Source organism: Elephas maximus, chromosome 19, assembly GCF_024166365.1.
Source record: "Elephas maximus indicus isolate mEleMax1 chromosome 19, mEleMax1 primary haplotype, whole genome shotgun sequence".
Lineage (NCBI taxonomy): Eukaryota > Metazoa > Chordata > Mammalia > Proboscidea > Elephantidae > Elephas > Elephas maximus.
This window is the reverse complement of record NC_064837.1, coordinates 31,318,634-31,340,316: the sequence shown is the minus strand read 5'-3', so window position 1 is coordinate 31,340,316 and position 21,683 is coordinate 31,318,634. Positions and strand designations below refer to the sequence as shown.

The following is a 21,683-nucleotide window of genomic DNA, read 5'->3' as shown; positions in this document are numbered from 1 at the left end:
CATTTCAGGCAGCATGTTGTCCTTCAATGACATCTCTTCCCTCCCACTAGGATGTTCCTTGATGCTCAATTTAGCTGGATTTCAACCTATATTAAAATGTCAGGAAACAGGGTAGTATGTAGAGTATGATTTGACTCATATCTCCGGTACTGGGAGTCCCTTGAACAAAGTTCTCCTGCATCATTATCAGAGTTTCACCTTCCAGAACCTTCTTACACATAAGTAATCCCATGTTGGCTCCAATGGACTACATTTACAATGGGCAGAAGGAGCAGAGGCTCTGGACTAAGGTAAAGGATCTGAGCAGGTCTTCATGTCTACTTTATAATTTACCTAGCTATTCCATCACAAAGTCTACATAATATTACACCAGATATATAATCTTTACTAAAAGATAAAATTTTAGAAAAATTTTCAACAACAGTCATCTGTCTAGGAAAGCCTTCCCAAATTGCAGACAGTCCCACTCTTCCTGACTGTCTTACACTGGGTTCTCTAGAGAAGCGAAACTAGTAAAGCATATAAATTGTATATAGCGAGAGCTTTATATCAAAGAAATGGCTCATACAATTGTAGAGGCTGGAACGTCCCAAGTCCATTGATTAGGATGGAGGCTTCTCCCAATTCATGTAGCTGCAGGGGCTGGAGAACCCAAGATTGGCAGGTCAGAGAGTAGGGCTCCACTCACAGGTTGTGAGGATCTATGAAACCAAGATCGGCAGATAAGCTGATAGCTCAAGTTCCAAGAACCAGAGGTCAGACAAATAGGAGGCAGCCACAGGAACCACAGCAAGCAAAAAGCCAGAACACCTGCTTATATTTGGATCCAGGCCACACCCCCAGGGAAACTCCCTTTCAACTAAATTGGCTACTCATAGCAGATCCCATCATGGGAGTGATTACATATAAAAACTGAGAATCATGGTTCAGCAAAGTTGACACACAATCTTAACCATCACAATCCACCCCTTGTCAGCTTGCCACATGTACACATCTCCTTAAACCATACATTATCTCTGAATAAAGACAATTACAAAGTCATATTTGCGCCTAAAATGATACAATTAACATGTGTACAGCTGAAAATGCACTAGCCCTATCTATATCTCATATTTTATAAGTGAAGAAAATAAAAATATTTGATGCACACATACAAAGCAGAAATATAACAATTACAGTTCTCGTTTCTACAACTGGTCATGTGGTTGTAACTGATATTTAGAACTATCTTCTTCCACCACCCATTCAGTACTTCCTTTGCCCTCAGCAACCACCTCAGGTGGTCATGGTTCTTTGCCTGGTGGAGTGACACAAACCTTCATTTCTGAAGGGTCCAGGCCACTAGTAGTCATGTTGGAATTGGGTTGCTGCAGTTTTCCATTGACTTTAATCACCGGACATGGTAGTACTAAGAGGCGCCCTAAGGGATCTCCTCATTCCAGATGTACTCTTCTTTACCTTCATTATATAATATCAAGCCAATTTCCTCTTGGTAATCAGGATCAATCACATCAGCCAGTATGGTAACTCCCTTCTTTGTCTGTTGATCCAGAGGCATAAGGAGCCCAAAGTGGCCAGGTGGCATTCTTAGCTTCTAGTTCAGTGGAATCAGTGACGTGTCTCCAGGTGGGAGCATTCCTTTCTTTGGAATTAAGATCTCTAGACTTGTAGGGCATAAAGCCATGGGGACAGGAAGCAAAAACCTTGCAAGTAGGTCACTAGGGGTAGTAATGAGTGGTACCACTCCCACTTCCACCCCTTGATTCTTAGATCCATGAATCCTGGCTATGGGAGAAATAGCACCATATTCTGGATGCTGATGTAAAGCATATACAGCCTCCTGGAGAACACTGCCCCAACCCTGCAGGGTACTGCCACCTAGCTGATGCTGTAATTGTGTCTTTAGAAGGCCATTCCATCGTTCTATCAAGCCAGCTGCTTCAGGATGATGGGGAACATGGTAAAACCAGTGAAGCCCATGAGCATGGGCCCACTGCCACACTTCATTTGCTGTGAAGTGAGTCCCTTGATCTGAGGCAATATTGCGTGGGATACCATGATGATGCATAAGGCATTCTGTAAGACCACAGTTTTGGCAAAAGCATTTCACTGCATGCAGGGAAGGCAAATCCATATCCAAAGTAAGTGTCTATTCTAGTAAGGACAAAGCACTGCCCTTTCCATGACAGAAGTGGTCCAATATAATCAACTTGCCACCAGGCTGCTGGCTGATCACCTCGAGGGATGGTGCTATGTCAGGGACTCAGTGCTGGTCTTTGCTGCTGGCAGATTGGGCACTCAGCAGTGGCTATAGCCATGTCAGCCTTGGTGAGTGGAAGTCCATGTTGCTGGGCCCATGCATAACCTCCGTCCTGGCCACCAAGGCCACTTTGTTCAGGAGCCCATTGAGCAATGACAGGAGTAGCTGGGGAAAGAGGATGACCGGTTCCCACAGAATGCATCATCTTATCCACTTGATTGTAAAATCATCCTCTGCTGAGGTCACCCTTTGGTGAGCATTCACATGAGACACAAATATCTTCACTTCTTTGGCCTATTCAGAGAGGTCTATCCACATACCTCTTCTCCATACCTCCTTGTCTCCAATTCTCCAATCATGTTCCTTCCAAGTCCCTGGCAGTCCAGCCAAACCAGTGGCCACAGTCCACGAATCGGTATACAATTGCACATCTGACCATTTCTCCTTCTAAGCAAAGTGAACAACCAAATGCACTGCTCGAAGTTCTGCCCATTGAGAGGATTTCTCTTCACCACTGGCCTTCAGAGAGGTCCCAGAAAGTGGCTGAAGTGCTGCTGCTGTCCACTTTCAAGTGGTGCCTGCATATCATGCAGAACCATCTGTAAACAAGGCACAAGTTTTCTCTTCTTCAGTCAACTGATCATAAGGAACTCCCCACAAGGCCATAGGTGCAGACTGGGAGATGGAAGGTAATGTGACAGGTGTGGAGGCCATGGGCTTTTGGGCCACTTCCTCATGTAACTTACTTGTGCCTTCAGGTCCTGCTTGGGCCCAATCTCTTATATACCACTTTCATTTAATGACAGAGGCTGCCATGCACGTCCAACTTTATGACTCTGTGGGTCAGAAAATACCCAGTTCATGATGGGCAGCTCAGGCCGCATGGTGACTTGCTGTGCCTTGGTTAAGCATTCAGTCTCTGCTAAGGCCCAGTAACAAGCCAAAAGCTGTTTCTCAAAAGGAGGGTAGTTATCTGCAGCGGATGGCAGGGCTTTGCTCCAAAATCTTAAGGGTCTGCACTGTGATTCACTAATAGGTGCCTGCCAAAGACTCCAAACAGCATCTCTATCTGCTACTGACACTTTAAGCACCATTGGATCAGCTGGATCATATGCCCCAAGTCGCAAAGCGGCTTACACAGCAGCCTGAACCTATTGCAGAGCCTCTTTTGTTCTGGGCCCCACTCAAAACTAGCAGCTTTTTGAATCACTTGATAGCTAGGCCAGAGTAGCACACCTAAATGAGGAATATGTTGCCTCCAAAATCCAAAGAGGTCCACTAGGCATTGTGCCTCCTTTTTAGTTGTGGGAGCAGCCAGATGCAATAACTTATCCTTCACTTTAGAAGGAATATCTTGACATGCCCCACATCACTGGACCCCTAGAAATTTCACTGAGGTGGAAGGTGCCTGAACTTTTGTGGGATTAATTTCCCACCCTCTAGCACACAAATGTTTTACCAATAAAAAGTCCAGTCACTGACACTTCTTCCTTACTAGGTCCAATTGGCATAATGTCATCAATGTAATGCGCCAGTGTGATGTCTTGTGGAAGGGAAAGGTGATCAAGGTCCCTGCGGACTATATTATGACATAGGGCTGGAAAGTTGACGTAGCCCTGAGGTAGGCAAGTAAAGGTCTATTGCTGGCCTTGTTAGCTGAAGGCAAACTGCTTCAAAACAGGTGTGGAGAAAAAGGCATTAGCCAGATCAATAGCTGCATACCAGGTACCAGATGTATTAATTTGCTCAAGCAATGAAACTACATCTGGAACAGCAGCTGTAGTTGGAGTCACCACCTGTTTTCGATAATCTACTGCCATTCTCCAAGATCCATGTGTTTTTTGCACAGGCCAAATAGGCAAGTTGAATGGGGATGTGGTGGGAATCACCACCCTTGCATCCTTCAAGTCCTTGATGGTGGAAGTAATCTCTGCAATTCCTCCAAGAATGTGGTATTGCTTTTTGTTTACTATTTTCCAAGGTAGGGGCAGTTCTATTGGCTTCCACTTGGCTTTTCCTGCCATAATAGCCCTTACTATATTTGTCAGGGATCCAATATGGGGGTTCTGACAGTTGCTGCATATATCTATTCCAATTATGCATTCTGGAACTGGAGAAATCACTACAGAATGTGTTCGGGGATCCACCAGACCTGCTGTGAGATGGACATGAGCCAAAACTCCATTAATAACCTGACCTCCCTATGTCCCCACTCTGACTGGCAGGCCACAGTGATGTTTGGGTCTCCTGGAATTATTGTCAGTTCAGAGCCAATATCCAGTAATCCCCGAAAAGTATGATTATTTCCTTTTCCCCAGTGAATAGTCACTCTCGCAAAAGGCCATAGATCCCTTTGGGAAAGGCTGGGAGAGAGATTAAAGGCAAAAATTTTTGGCAGTGTGTTGGAGTCCTTCCTCAAGGGAACCCAACCTCCCCTTCATTCAAGGAGTTGTGGGTCTTTAAACTCGTTCAAATCTGGGAATTGATTGAGGGACTGTGACTTTCTATTCTGGGGATTCCAGTTAGGCTGCTGTCCACCTGACCAAGAATTTATCTGTTTTTACAGATCAAGTAAATATTTAGTAGATTTCCTATCTATTTCACTCCTAGGGACACCATGACTAAGTAGCCAATGCCATAAGTTCACACAAGTCAGACTATTCTGATTACTGTCCATTACTCTAACCACATCCACCTTGTCTTTGTAGATTGAGTACAGCCACCTGGCCCCAACTACCATGGGGTCCCATTAGCCCTACTGTAGTTAGGTGTCTTAATTCAGTTACGGCAGTTCCCACTGTCAAATCTGATTTACATAATATAGCAATCACAGCAGTCTTCAAGAATGCTAAGCTCCCTTCTCGAATTTGTTCTTCACAGTTGTGGTAAAAGGTGTGTCCTCTGAATACTCCATGTGTGGGTCTGTAGGTCTAACCTGATAAATCTACTCTATCATGCCAATTTCCCTAAGCCTTTGGATACGTTCTTCTACACTATACTAAGGCGGGTCCGGTACTTCAACTTGATTTAGTGTAGACCTTGTTGTAAACCATGCTTCAGCAACCCAGCCAAATAAACTATTAGATCCTTTCCTGACTTCTTGAGCTGAAACACTGAATGAAGAATCTGTGCTTAGTGGACCCATATCAATAAACTCAGTCTGATCCATCTTTATGTTCCTTGTACCATTATCCCACGCCCTTAATAGGCATCCCCACACATATTTCCCAGGTTTCTACTTGTACATATTAGAAAAGTCAAGCAGTTCTTTTGGAGTGTAACATACCTCCTCCTGGGTCACACTTTGTACTTCACCTTTTGGGGCTCGCTGGGACTTAAGTCTAGTTATAGGTCTAGAAGCCAGGATTGAAAGTGTGGAATTGCTTTGAGAACATTTAGCATTGTCTTGTAAAGCATCTGCCTCAGACAATGCCCCAAGCAACGACTCAAGCAAGGGCTTTTTGGAGGCAGCTGGGCTAGGGCTAATTCTCATTAGATGGGAGTGGAGGAGTTAGTAATTTTTCTGGGCAGGGTAGTTCAGCAAACAAACATGAAGTAACCTCTTCAGATGGGAGTGATTCTGCTGACAGGACTGATTCAATAGAATTTAGTGGCTCAGTATTTCCAGCTTCCTGATTATCTGGCCATGTGTCCCCAACCCAAGTTTCAGGATCCCATTTCTTCCCAATCATTGCCCTTACTTTAACTTCAGATACCTCTCGAGGTTGGCAATAGAGCTAGCATTATAATGCAGCCACCTGCACAATAAAAGTCTGGGTTTGGTTTTCAGCAACATCAGCTCTGTTACTATAAGAAATAAGGTGTTCTTTCAAAGCACAAGTGGAAACTTTGAGGTCATCTATGCAGCACCTGAGCTTTGACTCTGAAGCCCTGAGCATCTCTTTCTTTCACCAGTTTTTGTCTAGGACCAACAAATCAGCTTCCTTATTACTTCACATTCTGATGAAACTAGAAAGACATCACACGTGTTCACCCAGAGCTTCACCTTTCCAATACCTCATCTCTTGGTGGTGATATTTTGCGTAGTTGTATTGCCACCTCACCCCACGGATTAGCAGTGCCCTCTTTACTGCTGGAAGCAGAGTCATCAACATCTTTAAGACTAGCCAAACTTGAGAACCAATTTAGAAAACTCATCCTTATAATTTTGTTTCTCTAGAACCACTCTCGGTACCAAATGTCTTAAGGCTGGGTTCTCTAAAGAAGCAAAACCAGTAAAGCGTATAAATATATATAGACAGATTTATATTAAGGAAACGGCTCACGCAATTGTAGAGGCTGGAACGTCCCAAGTCCGTGGCTTAGGATAGAGCCTTCTCCCGATTCACGTAGCTGCAAGGGCTGGTGAACCCAAGATCAGCAGGTTGGGGAACAGAGCTTCACTTACAGGCTGTGAAGACTGACGAATCCCAGGATCGGCAGATAAGGTGATAGCTCAAGTCTCAAGCACTGGAGGTCAGAGGAACATGAGGCAGCTGCAGAATCCAGAGCAAGCAAAATGCCAGAACATCTGCTTATATTCGGATGCAGGCCACACTGCCAAGGAAACTCCCTTTCAACTGACTAGCTATTCAAAGCAGATCCCATCATGGCAGTGATTATATACAAACACTGAGAATCATGGCTCAGCCAAGTTGACACACAATCTTAACCATTGCACTGACCTCTCAGCCCAATAGTCATTCTCACTTTACTATTCAGGAGAGTGTGAAAATGTGCAAAACTATATAGGTATGCCTATCCTAACATGAGTTTATATGCACAACTGCGAATAAATTCTAGAGATCATTTGGCTGGAACTCTCAATTTACAGAGGAGAAAAACTGAAATCCCCAAGGTGATGTTATTAACAAGGTCTGTACTAGAACTCAATTCTGTGGATACCTAGTTCAGTTCTCTCCAGTGTAACTCAATGACTCATTCAGTCCTAGTTTCCTGCTATATTCTACAGACCACATTCTTTAGTAGGCTCCACATCTCTTTGTCAGTGTGTTAATCTGTATGCCTCGGTCAGTGAGCACGCATGTGAATGTCTACGTGTCTCTCAGCAAGTATTTGTAAAGCATATCACTGGATGTTAATGCCCTTTCTGCTGGGGAAGCCTCTATGTAATTAACAGTTTTGCCGGCACCAGCAATGAAGTGAGGGGAAGACCTTCTGAGTCAATCATTAATAAACAGACTCGGTCCTCTCTCCAATCACCTCTATTCCTGGGTCTTCAGGAAATGAGGGAAAATAATCAAGGTGGAACCAGACTTTCCCACAGTCAAACGTAGGTCCAGGGTAGTGAAAGCAGCTAGAGAGTGGGCTATAAGAAGCTGTGATAGATTAGCAGCTTACTGTCTCTGCAAGGAGTATGTGCTCAAGTTAACATGGATACCATTTTGGTCTTCAGCCTAATCATTATATCCTATGATGTCAACAAGAAAGGTAAGTATTTCTCTAGTCTGATAGCCTAGAAAATCCATTGGAAGGCGTAGAAAGATCCCTGTAAGGCAATGCCTAGGCTCTCTTCTGCCAGATACAGATATAGCCAATACCCAGCAGGTGATGCTTTGCAGATGTCATCCCATGTATCCTCTTGTCTCTACGCAGAGCTGCAATTTGTTCAACCCAGAGCAATAGCTGTCTGTTCCATGATGAGAGGTTTTCAGAGAATGTGATGCATTCTTCTGTCTTGTTCATGTAATTAACATTGAAAGTTCTCTCACTGTTAGATGGCTTTCTTTACTGAAGGGTGCTGGTACAGTTTCAGCATTGTCATCAACTAAGACTCTCAAATTCGTAACCCTTCATAAAACATTTTTAAGGTGAGTCATATATCCAAATTTCAGATGGGGATGATCCTGGGTGTGGAGAGTTAAGGGAAAGAGTAGGTGGGGGTGGAATGGCACCATTTGCTTCTCGCTGATAATTGTTTATTTAAACCATTATTCTTTGAAGTGTTTAAAACATTTCATCTCCAAAATTAGCCAGTTAGAGTTAAGGCGAAACAGCATAATGTGCAACAGTAATAAATTTAACTAATGATGAAAAGTCACAACACCCTGTGAGTCATGTACTACAAAGCATTAATATGATCTACAGTCCAGTGGCAACCTATAGATATACCTTGGATTCTCACACTTAATAAACTCACACATTCTTAATAGACAAAATTTTCTTTAACACCAAAAGGCAGACAGAACATGAAGGAAAAGAGAAATTAAGTAGGGTCTGGGGGAATAGGTTGTGTAGTCTTTTATTAACTTAATTCTATTTCAACTTTCTTTCTCCTAAAGGTAATAGGTTGCTACTCAGTTTTCTTTATACTAGGCTAACTCCTAAAAATATTTGGCTGAAAGTTTTAAAGTATTTTGGGGGAAGTTTCATCTTAATTAGATTGCCAGTTTTATAAGAAGGGATTACATTCTTTTGTATTTCCCCCTTCAGTGCCCAGAATTCTGAAGAATAAGAACCCAGTAAATCCTGACGTTTTTGTTTTCTAGCTACCTCAGAAATCAGCGAAAGCAGCTGCCAAGTGGAACTGCTGCCTGAGCTCTTCCCAAAGGATGTGAGAAACATCAGGGATATGCTAATTCAAGGTAGGGAATGGGCCCTTCCTGGAAAATTACTTTGCCATTCCAAGGAATGTCACCTTTAAAACTTGTTTGTCTCCTTGCTTCCTAGGCTAGATCTTAAATATCCTATTTTAAAGATATGTATCCCCTCCAAGAGGCTTTCTGGAAACCAATTTTTAACTGCTATTACCTAAGGCATGACTATATAAATCAAACAGATGAGGGTAAAGAAAGAGAAGGAACCAGCATTCAACCCTTTCTGCATTAAACAAAATAATCTATGAGCATTTCTCTGTGCTGAATTCATGGCAGTCACCCATTCTCACGGAACTCCATGGCAGGAAGGAGGAAAAGTTTGGCTTGTATATTTAGTATGAAAAACACATGCTAAGGAAGAAGTGAACTGAAAAAAGGAGAAAGTGCAACAGTGGAGTTTAACAGGGTCATAAGGGCTGGGTAGGAAGTAGAAGTAATTTAGTTGGGCAATGTTCAGATTAAGAACCAGCTGTATTTTTCTGTCTTACTTTTCTCCTTCCAGAAGCCCAGGCAGAAGCCAAAAGGGCCACAATCATCCAAAATCAGACTCTGGCTACCCTGCAATGCTCTGGGAGCAAAGTGAAAGTCAGTCTCATGTATTCGGAGAAAAAGCGAAATGTCAAGTATACTCTGAAGAACCTAAGAGTCATTGCTGCTCCCAGCAGAAACAGCTCAGCCTCCCCAAGCTGTCACCTAGCCCCTACGTTCAAGTCTCAGACTGCATCCCTTCTGGCAGGCAAAGGTGAGATTGGAAAAGGAGATGGAGGTAGGCGCTGACTTTTAGTTGACATCCTTGAAGGTTCAGTGGCAGCTAAGGCCACAAGGAAATGGATACCGCTACCCGCCCCCCACCCCACCCTTGCGCAAATCTTGTCCTCTCTGAGCCTGAGTTTTCTAATCTCTAAGGGACCTTCTGGCCCTGACATGCTGTGATTTTCATATGATCTACATTTCTGATGGGTCTTCTTTTGACAATGGCAATTTGAATTTTTAAAAAGATTTTTATTTGTTTTGAAGCACACAATAAAATATTCAAACAGCACAAATTTATGTTGAAAAGTAAGTTTCCCTCCTACTCTCAATGTTCTCTCAGTGTTCCGGTTCTCTATCCCTAAGGCAACCAGTATTACGATTTATTGTATTTCTTTCCAGAGGTACTCTAAACATGTATGTTGTTGTCATTGTGTGCCACCCAGTAGATTCTGACTCATAGCGACCCTTTATGACAGAATAGAACTGCCCCATAGGGTTCCCAAGGGGCAACTGGTGGATTTGAGCTGCCGACTTTTTGGTTAGCAGCCTGAGCTCTTAACCACTATGCCAAGGCTCCAAGCATGTATGGATGTATATATTTCAAAAATATAAATGGTAGTATGCCATACACACTGTTCTGTACCTTGTTTTTTTCACTCAACAATGTATCTTATAGATTGCTCCATAGCAAGAAGTATAAATTTGACTCATTCTTTTTAACAGTCGTACAGTATTCCTTTGCATTTCTGTACTATAATTTATTTTACCAGTCCCCTATTGATGGATATTTTGGCTATTTCCAATCTTACAGATACAAACAATGCTACAAGCGATGACCTTATACATTCTCCGTGTACTTGCAATTTACCAATAGAATACATTCCAAGAAGCAGGATTGCTGTGTCAAAGGTGTTGATAGATATTGTTAATTATCCTCCATAGAGGTTTGTCCATTTTGCACTCCTACCAACACTGTGAGACTGCTTGTTCCCCTCATAGCCCCTAGGCAGGGCTTTTTGACCTTCACCTTATGTTTCACTGCTTCTGTCCTCCTTTTCTTCTTCCACCCCTTCTTTTTATGAGGTAGTTTATCGTCAATAAATTGGAACTGGTAGTTCTCCTTTTATATACAGGCAATCCCCTAGATGCTACTGCTGCAGTGCTGGAAAGATAAAATAAAAATTGGCACTTTTAGAGAAACTGGGAGTTCACATGCAGAATTATGGAAAAAAAAACTTTAAAATTATAGTCGATTTACAGACTAAAAAACCAAACCCACTGCCATCAAGTCAATTCCAACTCATAGCAACCCTATAGGACAGGGTAGAAACCACCCCATAGAGTTTCCAAGGAGTGCCTGGTAGATTCAAACTGCCATCCTTTTGATTAGCAGCTGTAGGACTTAACCACTACGCCACCAGGGTTTCCTAGGGACTAGAGGTTGGGAAATAAGTGGATAGGCTCTTAGGATGTGGCCCAGGTACCATAAATTACATATCCTCTTATGACCTAAATGTTTTCACTCACTTTATTATACTTCCTAAAATTCCACCAGTGATAATTTGTGCGAAAAATAAACTCTTGAAAACTCACTTAACTTTCAGACAGTTAATATTAACACAAATTAATTCAGTCAAATTGCTTTCCTTTTAACATGTGGCACCCCCTTGAGTCAATGGCATTATGATGGGAAGTAGTGGACTTAAGTTAATATGGAGTCTGGATTGCTCTAGGGGGTGAATCTATCCTGATACAGTGCTAAGCATTGTGGAGCTCACGGCAAATAAGGATAACAGCACTCAGAAATTTGGGACAAGGACAACTGGAGATTGGATGTGGGGAGGAGAGATGCCAAAGATCAATTTGACTTCACTCAAAACTTTGCCTTGGGCTAGCTTAGAATCCAGGGAAGGAGGAACATAATCCCTTCATCCTTCCTCTATGACATGGTGATTGGTTCCCAGATCAAATGGCTGTTTGTGGGTTAGTGTGGGGACCTAATCATAATTCACCACACATTTCTATGGAATAATGATGAATTCCAAACCACCAACTTATGAATGGACTTCCAAAACATAAATCCATTTATAAGTTTAAAACTGCCTATTCTAAATTTAAACCTGCATTGAGTACTAGGATGTAACAGACTCAGAATAGGGCTGAAATGAAAATTAGGTAAATGGTCATGCTTACAAAGTCATAGAAGAGATGCCTTCTGAAGGTACCACACTATGAATGTGACCGGTTAGTCTGCATAGGAAGATGTCCTGGAAACTGTCAGAAGACAGTTCATTAAAATGTTCTAGAGTAAAATAGGAATTCGAAACTCCTAAGGAGTAAGGATGAGTAACTTCTGACAAGTTACTCAATTTCTCCAACGCTCAGTTTCTATAGCTACAAATGAAGGATCTGACTAATCCAAAGTCCCTGCTATCGAGTCGATTCTGACTCATAGCAACCCCACAGGGTTCCAAGGCTGTAAATTTCTATGGAAGCAGACTGCCACATCATTCTCCCACAAAGCTGCTGGTGATTTTGAACCGCTGACCTCTCCCTTAGCAGTCGGCCCCTTTAACCACTGTGCCACCAGGGCTCCTTGGGATTTGACCGTTGTTGTTGTTAGGTGCTGCTGAGTTGGTTCCGAATCATAGTGACCCTATGTACAACAAAACGAAACACTGTCCAGTGCTATGCCATTCTCATGATCGTTGTTATGCTTGAGCCCATTGTTGCAGTCACTGTGTCAATTCATCTCATTGGGGTCTTCCTCTTTTACACTGACCCTCTACTTTATCAAGCATGATGCCCTTCTCCAGGAACCAGTCGCTCCTGATAGTATGTCCAAAGTATGTGAGACAATGTCTTACCATTCTTGCTTTTAAGAGGCACTCTGGCTGTACTTCTTCCAAGACAGATTTGTTTGTTCTTTTGGCAGTCCATGGTATATTCAACATTTTTCACCAACACCATAAGTCAAAGGCATCAATTCTTCTTCAGTCTAATTCATTGTTGAGCTTTCGCACACATATGAGGCGACTGAAAATACCATGGCTTGGGTCAGGTGCATCTTAGTCCTTAAAGTGACATCTTTGCTTTTTGGCACTTTAAAGAGGTCTTTTGCAGCAGATCTGCCCAATGCAATGCATCCTTTGATTTCTTGTCTGCTGCTTGCTTGCATGGGTGTTGAATGTGGATCCAGGTAAAATGAGATCCCTGACAACTTCAATCTTTTCTCCATTTATCATGATGTTGCTTATTGGTCCAGTTGTGAGGATTTTTGTTTTCTTCAAGTTGAGGTGTAATCCATACTGAAGGCTATGGCCTATGATCTTCATCAATAAGTGCTTCAAGCCCTCTTCACTTTCAGCAAGCATGGTTGTGTCATTTGCATATCGCAGGTTGTTAATGGGTCTTCCTCTAATCCTGATGCCTGTCCTTCTTCATGTACTCCAGCTTCTCGGAAAATTTGCTCAGCGTACAGATTGAATAAGTATGGTGAAAGGATTCAACCTTTCCTGACTTTATACCACACGGTATTTAGGGTATTTGGGATTTGACTAGATGGTCTAATTTCTAGATATACAAAGTGGAGGGTTAGCTCTTGAAGCACAAACCCAACTGCAATGTATGTAAGGTCTCTCAAATAGCCTTTCAAAGTGACAGTCTTATTAGAGGATAATCTCTAAGGGAATTTCTATTTAGATACAATGTACTTAACATTTTCTATTTAAAGTAATTTTGTAAAGCAAAACATCCTTTGGGACGGTAATCATCTCCTAAGCTATCCACTTCATAAATCTGATTTTTTTGTATCTCCTTAAAGTGGGCATTCTTGTTCAAATATCATCAGCCAAAGAAAAACTAATGCTGGAATTCCATCATCACAGGGAGTGAGGTATTTGCATTTACCAGTGTGCTCCAACCTTAACGTTCAGTTATCTAGCAGATGAGCTCTAAGAGACAGGAGCTGCCAACATTGATGGACATTCACTTAGAAGTTAGGCAGAACTGAAAATGCAGTGACAAATGATGCCTACTAAGTAGACTTTGAAACAGTGGCTCCCAGGAGGTAGAAGATATGCCACATTGAAATACTATTATCCCCATGACTAGAGGGTATATTTCTACTTAGAGAAGAATCTCTAGATTTGTTCTCTTTCAATCACAGTATTGCTCAGTTTACAAAGTGTTTTCATGCCTGCTTTCTTGTTTTTTAGGGAGCTCTGGTGGCACAGTGGTTAAAGCGCTCAGGTGCTAACCAAAGGATGGGCGACTTGTACCCACCAGCTGCTCCGTGGGGGAAAGATGTGGCAGCCTCCTCCCGTAAAAACGTACAGCCTTGGAAACCCTATATATAGGGCAGTTCTGTTCTCTCTTATAGTGTCGCTACAAGTCACGATCCACTTTATGGCAGTGGGTTTGGGTTTTCTCTTATACCATCCTTATGAAATAGATTGACCAAGTATTGTATTTTCTTAACCACCTTACAGATAAGGAAACCAGACTTGTGACATGTCCAAAGTAAGATTTATTCATCTTCATCTCAGCTGTCTCATAAACACACGTTATCACTTCAGAGAACTGATTGGCACCATGCTGAAAGTACTTAACATAATTTCCTTTTGAACCTGTTGATTCTATGCGTATCTCTGCCTATAAGTGCCAGCACTGTCTTCCTGATTAAACTGAAATCAGGGACTGCTCCTTCCCCTGGACTTTCAGGTACAGTGCCCAGTACTGTGGCCACTGGCATGTGTGAAAAAGAACTATCATTTTCACATAGCCTTAAGACATGAAAGCATAGTTTAGAAAAGTCAAGAAAAGTTACAGACATTAATTTAATAAGCAGTGATATGACACCAATAAAACTGAAATATGAACCACTGTCTGAATTAGATTAGGTCAGTTCTGGAGTCAAGAGAAGTTAGTTCCAAACTACGGCCAGAATCCTTTCACTTTTTATCACTTTTACTAGTGGTTTGAGTCACCATCATCTCCCATTTGGATTTCTGAAATAGCCTCCTTAACAGGTTACCCTGATTGATTCTACCCTTGTCCCCCTATGCTCTATTCTCAATAGTCAGAGTGATCCTTTAAAAACATAAGTTATTCTATCACTCTTCTGCTCAAAACATTGCAATGGCTCCCCATTTCAATCAGAATAAAAAACCTTAACCTGTCCTACCAGACCCTATATGATATGGGCCTGTTACCTCTACATCATCTACTACTATCACCCTTGCTCACTTCACTCTATTCCAGTCTCACCAATCTCCTTGACATTCCTCTAAAACACTAGCATGCCTGACACATTCTACCTTGGGACCTTTACTCAAACCATCTCCTTTTCCCCAGATATCTGCTTGTCACTACTTAGCCAGGTTTTGCTTCGCTAACCCCCTCACCTCCTTGGAAAAAAAAAAGGAGTCTGGGCTCAAATCTTACCTTCTCAATGAGACCTACCCTATGTGGCAGGTTGCCCAACCACTGGCTGCCCCTGCCTCCAGACTCTTCCCTTTCAATTTTTTTTAAAAGTAACACTGATCCCCTTCTAACATACTATAAAATTGATTTATTATGCTTACTGTTATCTGCTTCCCTTCCCTCCCCTCCCAGCTCCACCCTCCCTTCCCTTCGCTTGTTCCCTTGCTAGAATGTATCCAACTGATATATCCAAAGTACCCAAAGCAGTGTCTGATGTATAAGATACTCATTTTGAAATATTTGCTAAATGAATGAAAATGAGGAGTTTACAAACTGGGTGACCTTTCCTCCTACCAACTCCTCCTTTTTCCCAATCCTCTCTCAGAGTAGTTAACTTAGATTCCACCATTGACTTAGAATTGCAGCAATCATTAAGGCAAGTTATATTTCACATTCTTCCTTGGACTTTGGAGCCGCCTTCTTTAAAGAAGGAAACTTTTAACAGTGTTACGCCCTCCGTCCTTATTATTATGGCCTTAATTATAGGCAATCAAGATAAGGTCTGATCCTACTTTAGTCAAAGGCCCCATGGGGGTTAATCTGTATCTCTTATTAGTATCCCTATCCTCATTTATTCTTGGCATTACTTTGTGTCCACACCCTAAACCTATGGACAAATTAATGGGGCCAGAGTTAGAAATGTAATGTCAGCTGAATAGAGCCAGGGTTTGTGTTAGATAAATTCAAAGGCCGGATAAAATTTTCTCAGTTGTCCTTTCATTGTTTTACAGCTTTTTTACCAGGTATCTCCCAATGTAAGGTCTACCCAGTAACGGTAGCTTCATCAGAGACTTTTTCCATCATTATCGTTTCCATAACTCCTGGGAACAAAGAAAGAGCAAGAACTACAAGTATCGATGAATTTTCTAGGCCTTCGAAACAACAAGGTACAGAATAAGAAGGGGTAAGACAAGAATGAAAAGAAAAGGAAGCATTTTTAGCCCCAAAATTAGTTTGTATCTCCTAGGATTTTCCAGGAGGTTGCGAAGTTACACAGAGTTCACACCTGAAAATCATTCCACTTCTTAAGAAAAAATCAGCTTCTCTACAAACATGGTCTCAGAAATTTTTGTAGGTTGACACCATCAATGATCCTTTATCTCCAACGAAGTTCACCTGTAGCCAGATTTGAGGCCAGGATAAATCTTATTCACATGGTAGGTTAATTCCAGCCATTTTGTATGTATAGATAGATGATACTGCAATACTAAATAATCCTAACATTGATGACAATAACATGTTTTCATGTATACTGTTTTTAGAAACAAGACTCCCTAAATTGGCCAGGACTCAAATTCTGTATGTAAGATTACAGTTTGGGTTATACCCCAGTTTCTACAGGGGAAAAAATAAATATGAGATTAGTAATAACAAAATGCATACAAGCCATCTGCCCCCAAATTTGGCTTATGACCCAGAAGCACTGCCGATTCACCTTAGTCCCTCCTTATGCCCCAGTAAAGCCAAGAGGATGGAACATAGGAAAGATGATTTTCTAATCCCATACAATGTGTCAGAGCAGAAGAGTAGGGATCCTGAGAGAGCTGCTGACGAAAGGTGAATTTAGAATTCTTTGCGCACCTAGCCTCTTCTCCTGAGTGCAAAAACTAGCCCTACTTGATCATGAAAAATTCCAAATCCCCGGGAAGAGGCTGCAAGGAGGCTAGGGCAGAGCCCAGGATGCTCACCTGACTCCTGATTCTGAGTCTGAATTGGAAATTCATCTTCTGCCTCTGAGTCAGGTGGAGCCCTATTAGTCTTGTGAGCTAGGAGATCTTCAAGTCAAAGAGTCAATTTCTTCCCTTTCTCAAATTTTCTTTTCTCCCTCTTCCATTCCTCTCTCCCCTTTTAGAAACAGATGACGGCCTAGCGAAGAGGCAGAAATGGAGCATTGTGGTCAAACTTCTGATTGCTGCCACCCTGTTGCTCAGCAGAATCGCCATTATAGTGTTTGTCATTTTTGAAGTTCCATGCCCCGTAAGTTTGGGTCTTTGGCCTGGATCTGTAAGGGCCTACTGTATTCCAGAGGCAGTTTGGCATAATGAGAAAAGCACAGACTTTTGAGTTCGGACAGACCTGTCACTAACACTCACTAGCTGAGTGACTTTGGGCAAATTGCTTGACTTCTCCAACCTCAGTTGCCTCATCTGTAAAATGGGACTCATGATACGTGTCTCTTATGGGTGGTTATGAAGGCTAACTGAAATTCTGTATGAAAGGTGGTCCCCAAATGCTAGTTCCTTTCTCTGTTACACTTGGACATTCATTAGGGAGGATAGCTCCAGTAAGACCTAATATATTTTTTACAAGAGATGATTTCTTTAAATGGCTTGACATGATGTTTGGAAGATAACCAAATGCATACAAACCACCAGACACTAATACCAGTCATCTTCCCCCTTCAGAGTCAATGCCTGAGAGCCAGAGAGCTGTGTCAATGCCAGTGGTTGCGGGGAAGGCAAAGGAAGGGAGCCAGCATGGGAGACCAGCAACCCAGGGTAGCCAAAGCCCAGCCTGACTCTCAGCCTGAGAAGGAAAGTGTTCTCTGTATTGTTTACAACATTTGCCTGGAGAAAATGGGGTTAATATATAAGTATTGGGGAAGAAGGGGGTTGCTTCAGTTACGAAGCAAATGTGGGCAATTTTTAATGTGTCACCAAACAGGAAAGTATAACTCTTTTCCTAACAACAGCCTAGCCAAATCCAAATAGGGTACTTACTGAAGATATCCCAGATATACTGAATCAGAATGTCTGCAGTATGGCCAGGAATCTTATTTTTAAGATTTTTAACAAGCTCCCTAAATAAGAAGTGGATTTACTGTTAAACTAATGAAGCTTAAGCTTCAAGACCCATGGGCCCAAACCAAGATCTTGTATGCAATTCTGTGATTTTAAAATCTGTATACTTTTTCTTAAAAGCGTTCCCCTAAATTGTAAGAGCTTCAGAACCACAACATATATATCCACTCTGTCCCTCAGGTAACTCTTATGTACATCAAAGTTTAGGAAGCACCACATACTTTGAAGACTTGGCAAAACAACTTCCTTCTTCTCTGCCCTTGGGTTTACCTGATAGGATTATAAATGAGTAGTGTCCTTTGATGTCTGAAACAGACACTATGCCACTGGCTCAACACAGCTGCTTTAAATCCAGCTTCCCCACCAGGAGTGGACTCAGCCTTTGAATACTAGAAATTGACAGATGCCTTCTCTTATTCCCAAAACATCTACAGTACTCACTAAGGCAAAGAGATGAGATAGCCAATAATTCCAAAATTAAACAGGGTTTTCACTTTTGTAGCATTATAATGTTAACAATGGGTCTCTATAAAGCAATTTTACTCTGCACACATGGGGCTGCCACAAGTCAGAATTGACTGAACGGCAACGAACAGGGCAACTGTGCAGTATGAATGTCACAATGCCCAAGCTTAAACTTTTAAGTGAGGAAAATGAAGAATGGGTCTCAAAGATTATCTAGTCCAGGATGGCAAATTCCGGGCACTCATGCCACCACTCTTTATGTCTACTGCACATACCAATAATCAAGCACTGCACTCTTTCCACCCAGGCACGGCCTCTCAGTCTTTCTTCTCACAGCGCTCCAAGTACCCACTAGCAACTTATTTGTCATCTCTGGTCTAAACTAAGATTTTCTATAATCTCATTTCTTCTAATATTAGATGATAAGCCCATGCAAATTAGTATGATTTTATTATATGGTGTATTTTTAGTTTTGTACTCTAATCAACATGATCATTTGTCATTTGAAGAAAAAGGCCTCAAAGGGACTAAAAAGTCTAGTCCAGAAATAGAGGAAATCATACATCAGCAACTCTGAATTTCTTCTATGAACAAAATGGGCTACTAAATGATAAAGGAATTTTTTTAAATAATAAGGCAAAATGTTATACGCATTACCTCATTTGAACCCTACAAAAACCCTCAGCAGGTATCTACAATTAAAAAAAAAACAAACAAACCAAACCCAGTGCTGTTGAGTCAATTCCGACTCACAGTGACCCTAAAGGACAGAGTAGAACTGCCCCAAAGAGTTTCCAAAGGAGCGCCTGGCAGATTCGAACTGCCGACCCTTTGGTTAGCAGCCATAGCACTTAACCACTATGCCACCAGGGTTTCCATCTACATTTTACTGATACTTAAATTGAGGCTCAGAGAGATTACATGACTTTCCCTATGTCACACAGCTAGTGAAAATAGAATCCAGGTCTTTCAATTCCTACACTGGTATTTATTGGTTTATTTATATGTTTCACAAAGTATTACTGAAAATGTTCTATGTGCCAAGGACCCTGCCTTCAAGAGGCTTACAGTCTAGTTGGGAAGAAAAAGCAGACAAAAAAAAAAAAATCTTAATTATGCTAATAACAGGTTAAGCACTTAGAAAGTACACACAAATTCAGACAGGCCTTAGACTCAGCTGTGGTGAGGGTAGGATGAGATTAATAAAAAAAAAACTTCATCCACATAGACCCAAATCTTGGCTCCTTTTTATTTTATTTATTTGTTTATTTTATTGTACTTCAGATGAAGGTTTACAGAACAAACCGGTTTCTCATTAAACAGTTAGTACACATATTGTTGGTTAACAACCCCATGACATGTCAACACTCTCCCTTCTCCACTTGGTTTCCCTATTACCAGCTTTCCTGTCCGCTCCTGCCTTCTAGTCTTTGTGCCTGGGCTGTTGTGCCCCTTTAGTCTCATTTTGTTTTATGGGCCTGTCTAATCTTTGGTTGAAGGGTGAACCTCCGGAGTGACTTCATTACTGAGCTATAAGGGTGTCCGGGGGCCATACTCCTGGGGTTTCTCCAGTTTCTGTCAGGCCAGAAAGTCCGATCTTTTTTTGTGAGTTAGAATGGTGTTCTACATTTTTCTCCAGCTCTGCCTGGGACCCTCTATTGTGATCCCTGTCAGAGCAGTCAGTGGTGGTAGCCAGGTACCTTCTAGTTATACTGGACTCAGTCTAGTGGAGGCTGTCATAGATGTAGTCCATTAGTCCTTTGGACTAATCTTTCCCTTGTATCTTTAGTTTTCTTCATTCTCCCTTACTCCTGAAGGGGTGAGACCAGTGAAGTATCTTAGACGGCTGCTCACAGGCTTTTAAAACCCCAGATACTACTCATCAAAGTAGAATGTAGAACATTTTCTTTATAAACTATGTAATTTGGCCCCTTTTTAAAACATACCAAAGTTGTTTGGGCCTGATTCAAGAAATGAAGTAGAATCACTGTGTCTGGGATCCAGCGCAGCTGCGTACATAGGGCCTCATCCATTCAAGGCAAACAAGGAGTTGAGGGGCACTCTGCTAGTGGGTTATAGGTTCCAACCAATTTTAGGTTCTCCTATATTTTTTACATATGTGCACCTTGCTCATAGTTTCTCAATATAAGCATGATAACTTTTCCTAGAATTAATGGGTAGCAAAAAGCCAAAACAATGTGTACTTGGAATTATATGGGGTTTTGTACTTAGTTTTTCCTTTGTTGGCACATGAAGAAATATCCATTTGCATCTTTCTTTATATTTATATTTCCTCTCTATCTCTAGGTTGGACAAGATGCTCCTAAGTCATCAAGTTCAAAGAAAACTGCAGGGATCACTGTTATCCACCAGACATACTTCTGAAAAGTTCTGCTCTACCTCATACATTGAATGAAAGATACTGCAGTCTTGCCCCATTGTTAATCAATATGGGTAGATTCTCTTGGCAATTTTACAACTGCATCTTCAACAAGGACATCACATTCAAATACTGATGCCAGACCAAAGAAAGGGGGAGCCTGGGCTTAGCAGTCAGAATGACCCTCATGCCACCGTTGCTGACTTAGCCACAAGTCTCTATGATTCACTTTGTACATCCATAAAATGGGTATTTTCCCAACCCATCAAACGAAAACAAAACGTCTTCTCTCCAGCACTTTGAATGGATCTTATTGCTCTCTTTGACAAAAGGATTAAACATTAGCCTCTAAGGAACTGGGCAAAGCCACCATTAGTGTGGCACAGCTCACCAACTCCTTGGTTATCCTCACAGCGAACCCATGCTCACTGGCTCTCAATTAGCTTAGGGCAGGTTCCCGCTTTCCCAGGTTGATGCTCATAGGGTTTCAAGAGTTAGCCTCTGCTACTACATATAGCAACTCTAACTGAACTTCTCCTATGGACAAAATGGGCAACTAAATGATAAAAGAATTTTTAAAAATAATACTAAGGTAAAATGTTATACACATTAGGGACCTCATACAAATAGGACCCAGGTGAAGTTTCTTGATGACCCGATTACTAAAGTGGGTCTGCAGATTATGACCTACCATAATAGCAAGCTGCATACATTTTGAGCAAGGGTTCCAGAGCAAAATGCTTATGATAATGCTATTCCTCAGGGGAACTTAGTGATGAGTTAAGTCTGACCTGCCTAAATAAGATTTTAGTGAGAAAGTGAAAATGGCTGATTTTGAAGCAGTGTTTAAACATAAGCAAAAAAGGGAATGGAAGGAGGGATAATAAAGGGTGCTTCTTTTCATAAGGATCTGAAATCATTCC

At 41.7% G+C, this 21,683-nt stretch overlaps 2 protein-coding genes across 3 annotated transcripts in view; one reads left to right on the top strand and one right to left on the bottom strand.

Annotated features, from left to right (window-relative positions):
• The window catches only part of ACACA (acetyl-CoA carboxylase alpha), a 321,203-nt gene that overhangs the window by 276,313 nt on the left and 23,207 nt on the right, over window positions 1–21,683 (bottom strand). The gene's annotated exons all lie outside the window — the stretch shown is intronic.
• On the top strand, window positions 7,654–20,765 carry C19H17orf78 (chromosome 19 C17orf78 homolog). Its single transcript, XM_049859474.1, has 7 exons — window positions 7,654–7,711; window positions 8,779–8,865; window positions 9,380–9,619; window positions 15,846–15,975; window positions 16,971–17,091; window positions 17,520–17,654; window positions 20,688–20,765. Exons 1-7 carry the CDS (start codon window positions 7,654–7,656, stop codon window positions 20,763–20,765), a joined length of 849 nt encoding a protein of 282 aa, XP_049715431.1.

Bases quoted from the DNA above. Each gene is read 5' to 3' on its own strand.
- C19H17orf78 (XM_049859474.1), top strand. From the start codon at position 7,654: ATGGATACCATTTTGGTCTTCAGCCTAATCATTATATCCTATGATGTC. The intron at 9,620-15,845 runs GTGAGATTGGAA...ATTGTTTTACAG, and splicing joins ATCCCTTCTGGCAGGCAAAG to CTTTTTTACCAGGTATCTCC. The intron at 17,092-17,519 runs GTAAGTTTGGGT...TTCCCCCTTCAG, and splicing joins TTTTTGAAGTTCCATGCCCC to AGTCAATGCCTGAGAGCCAG.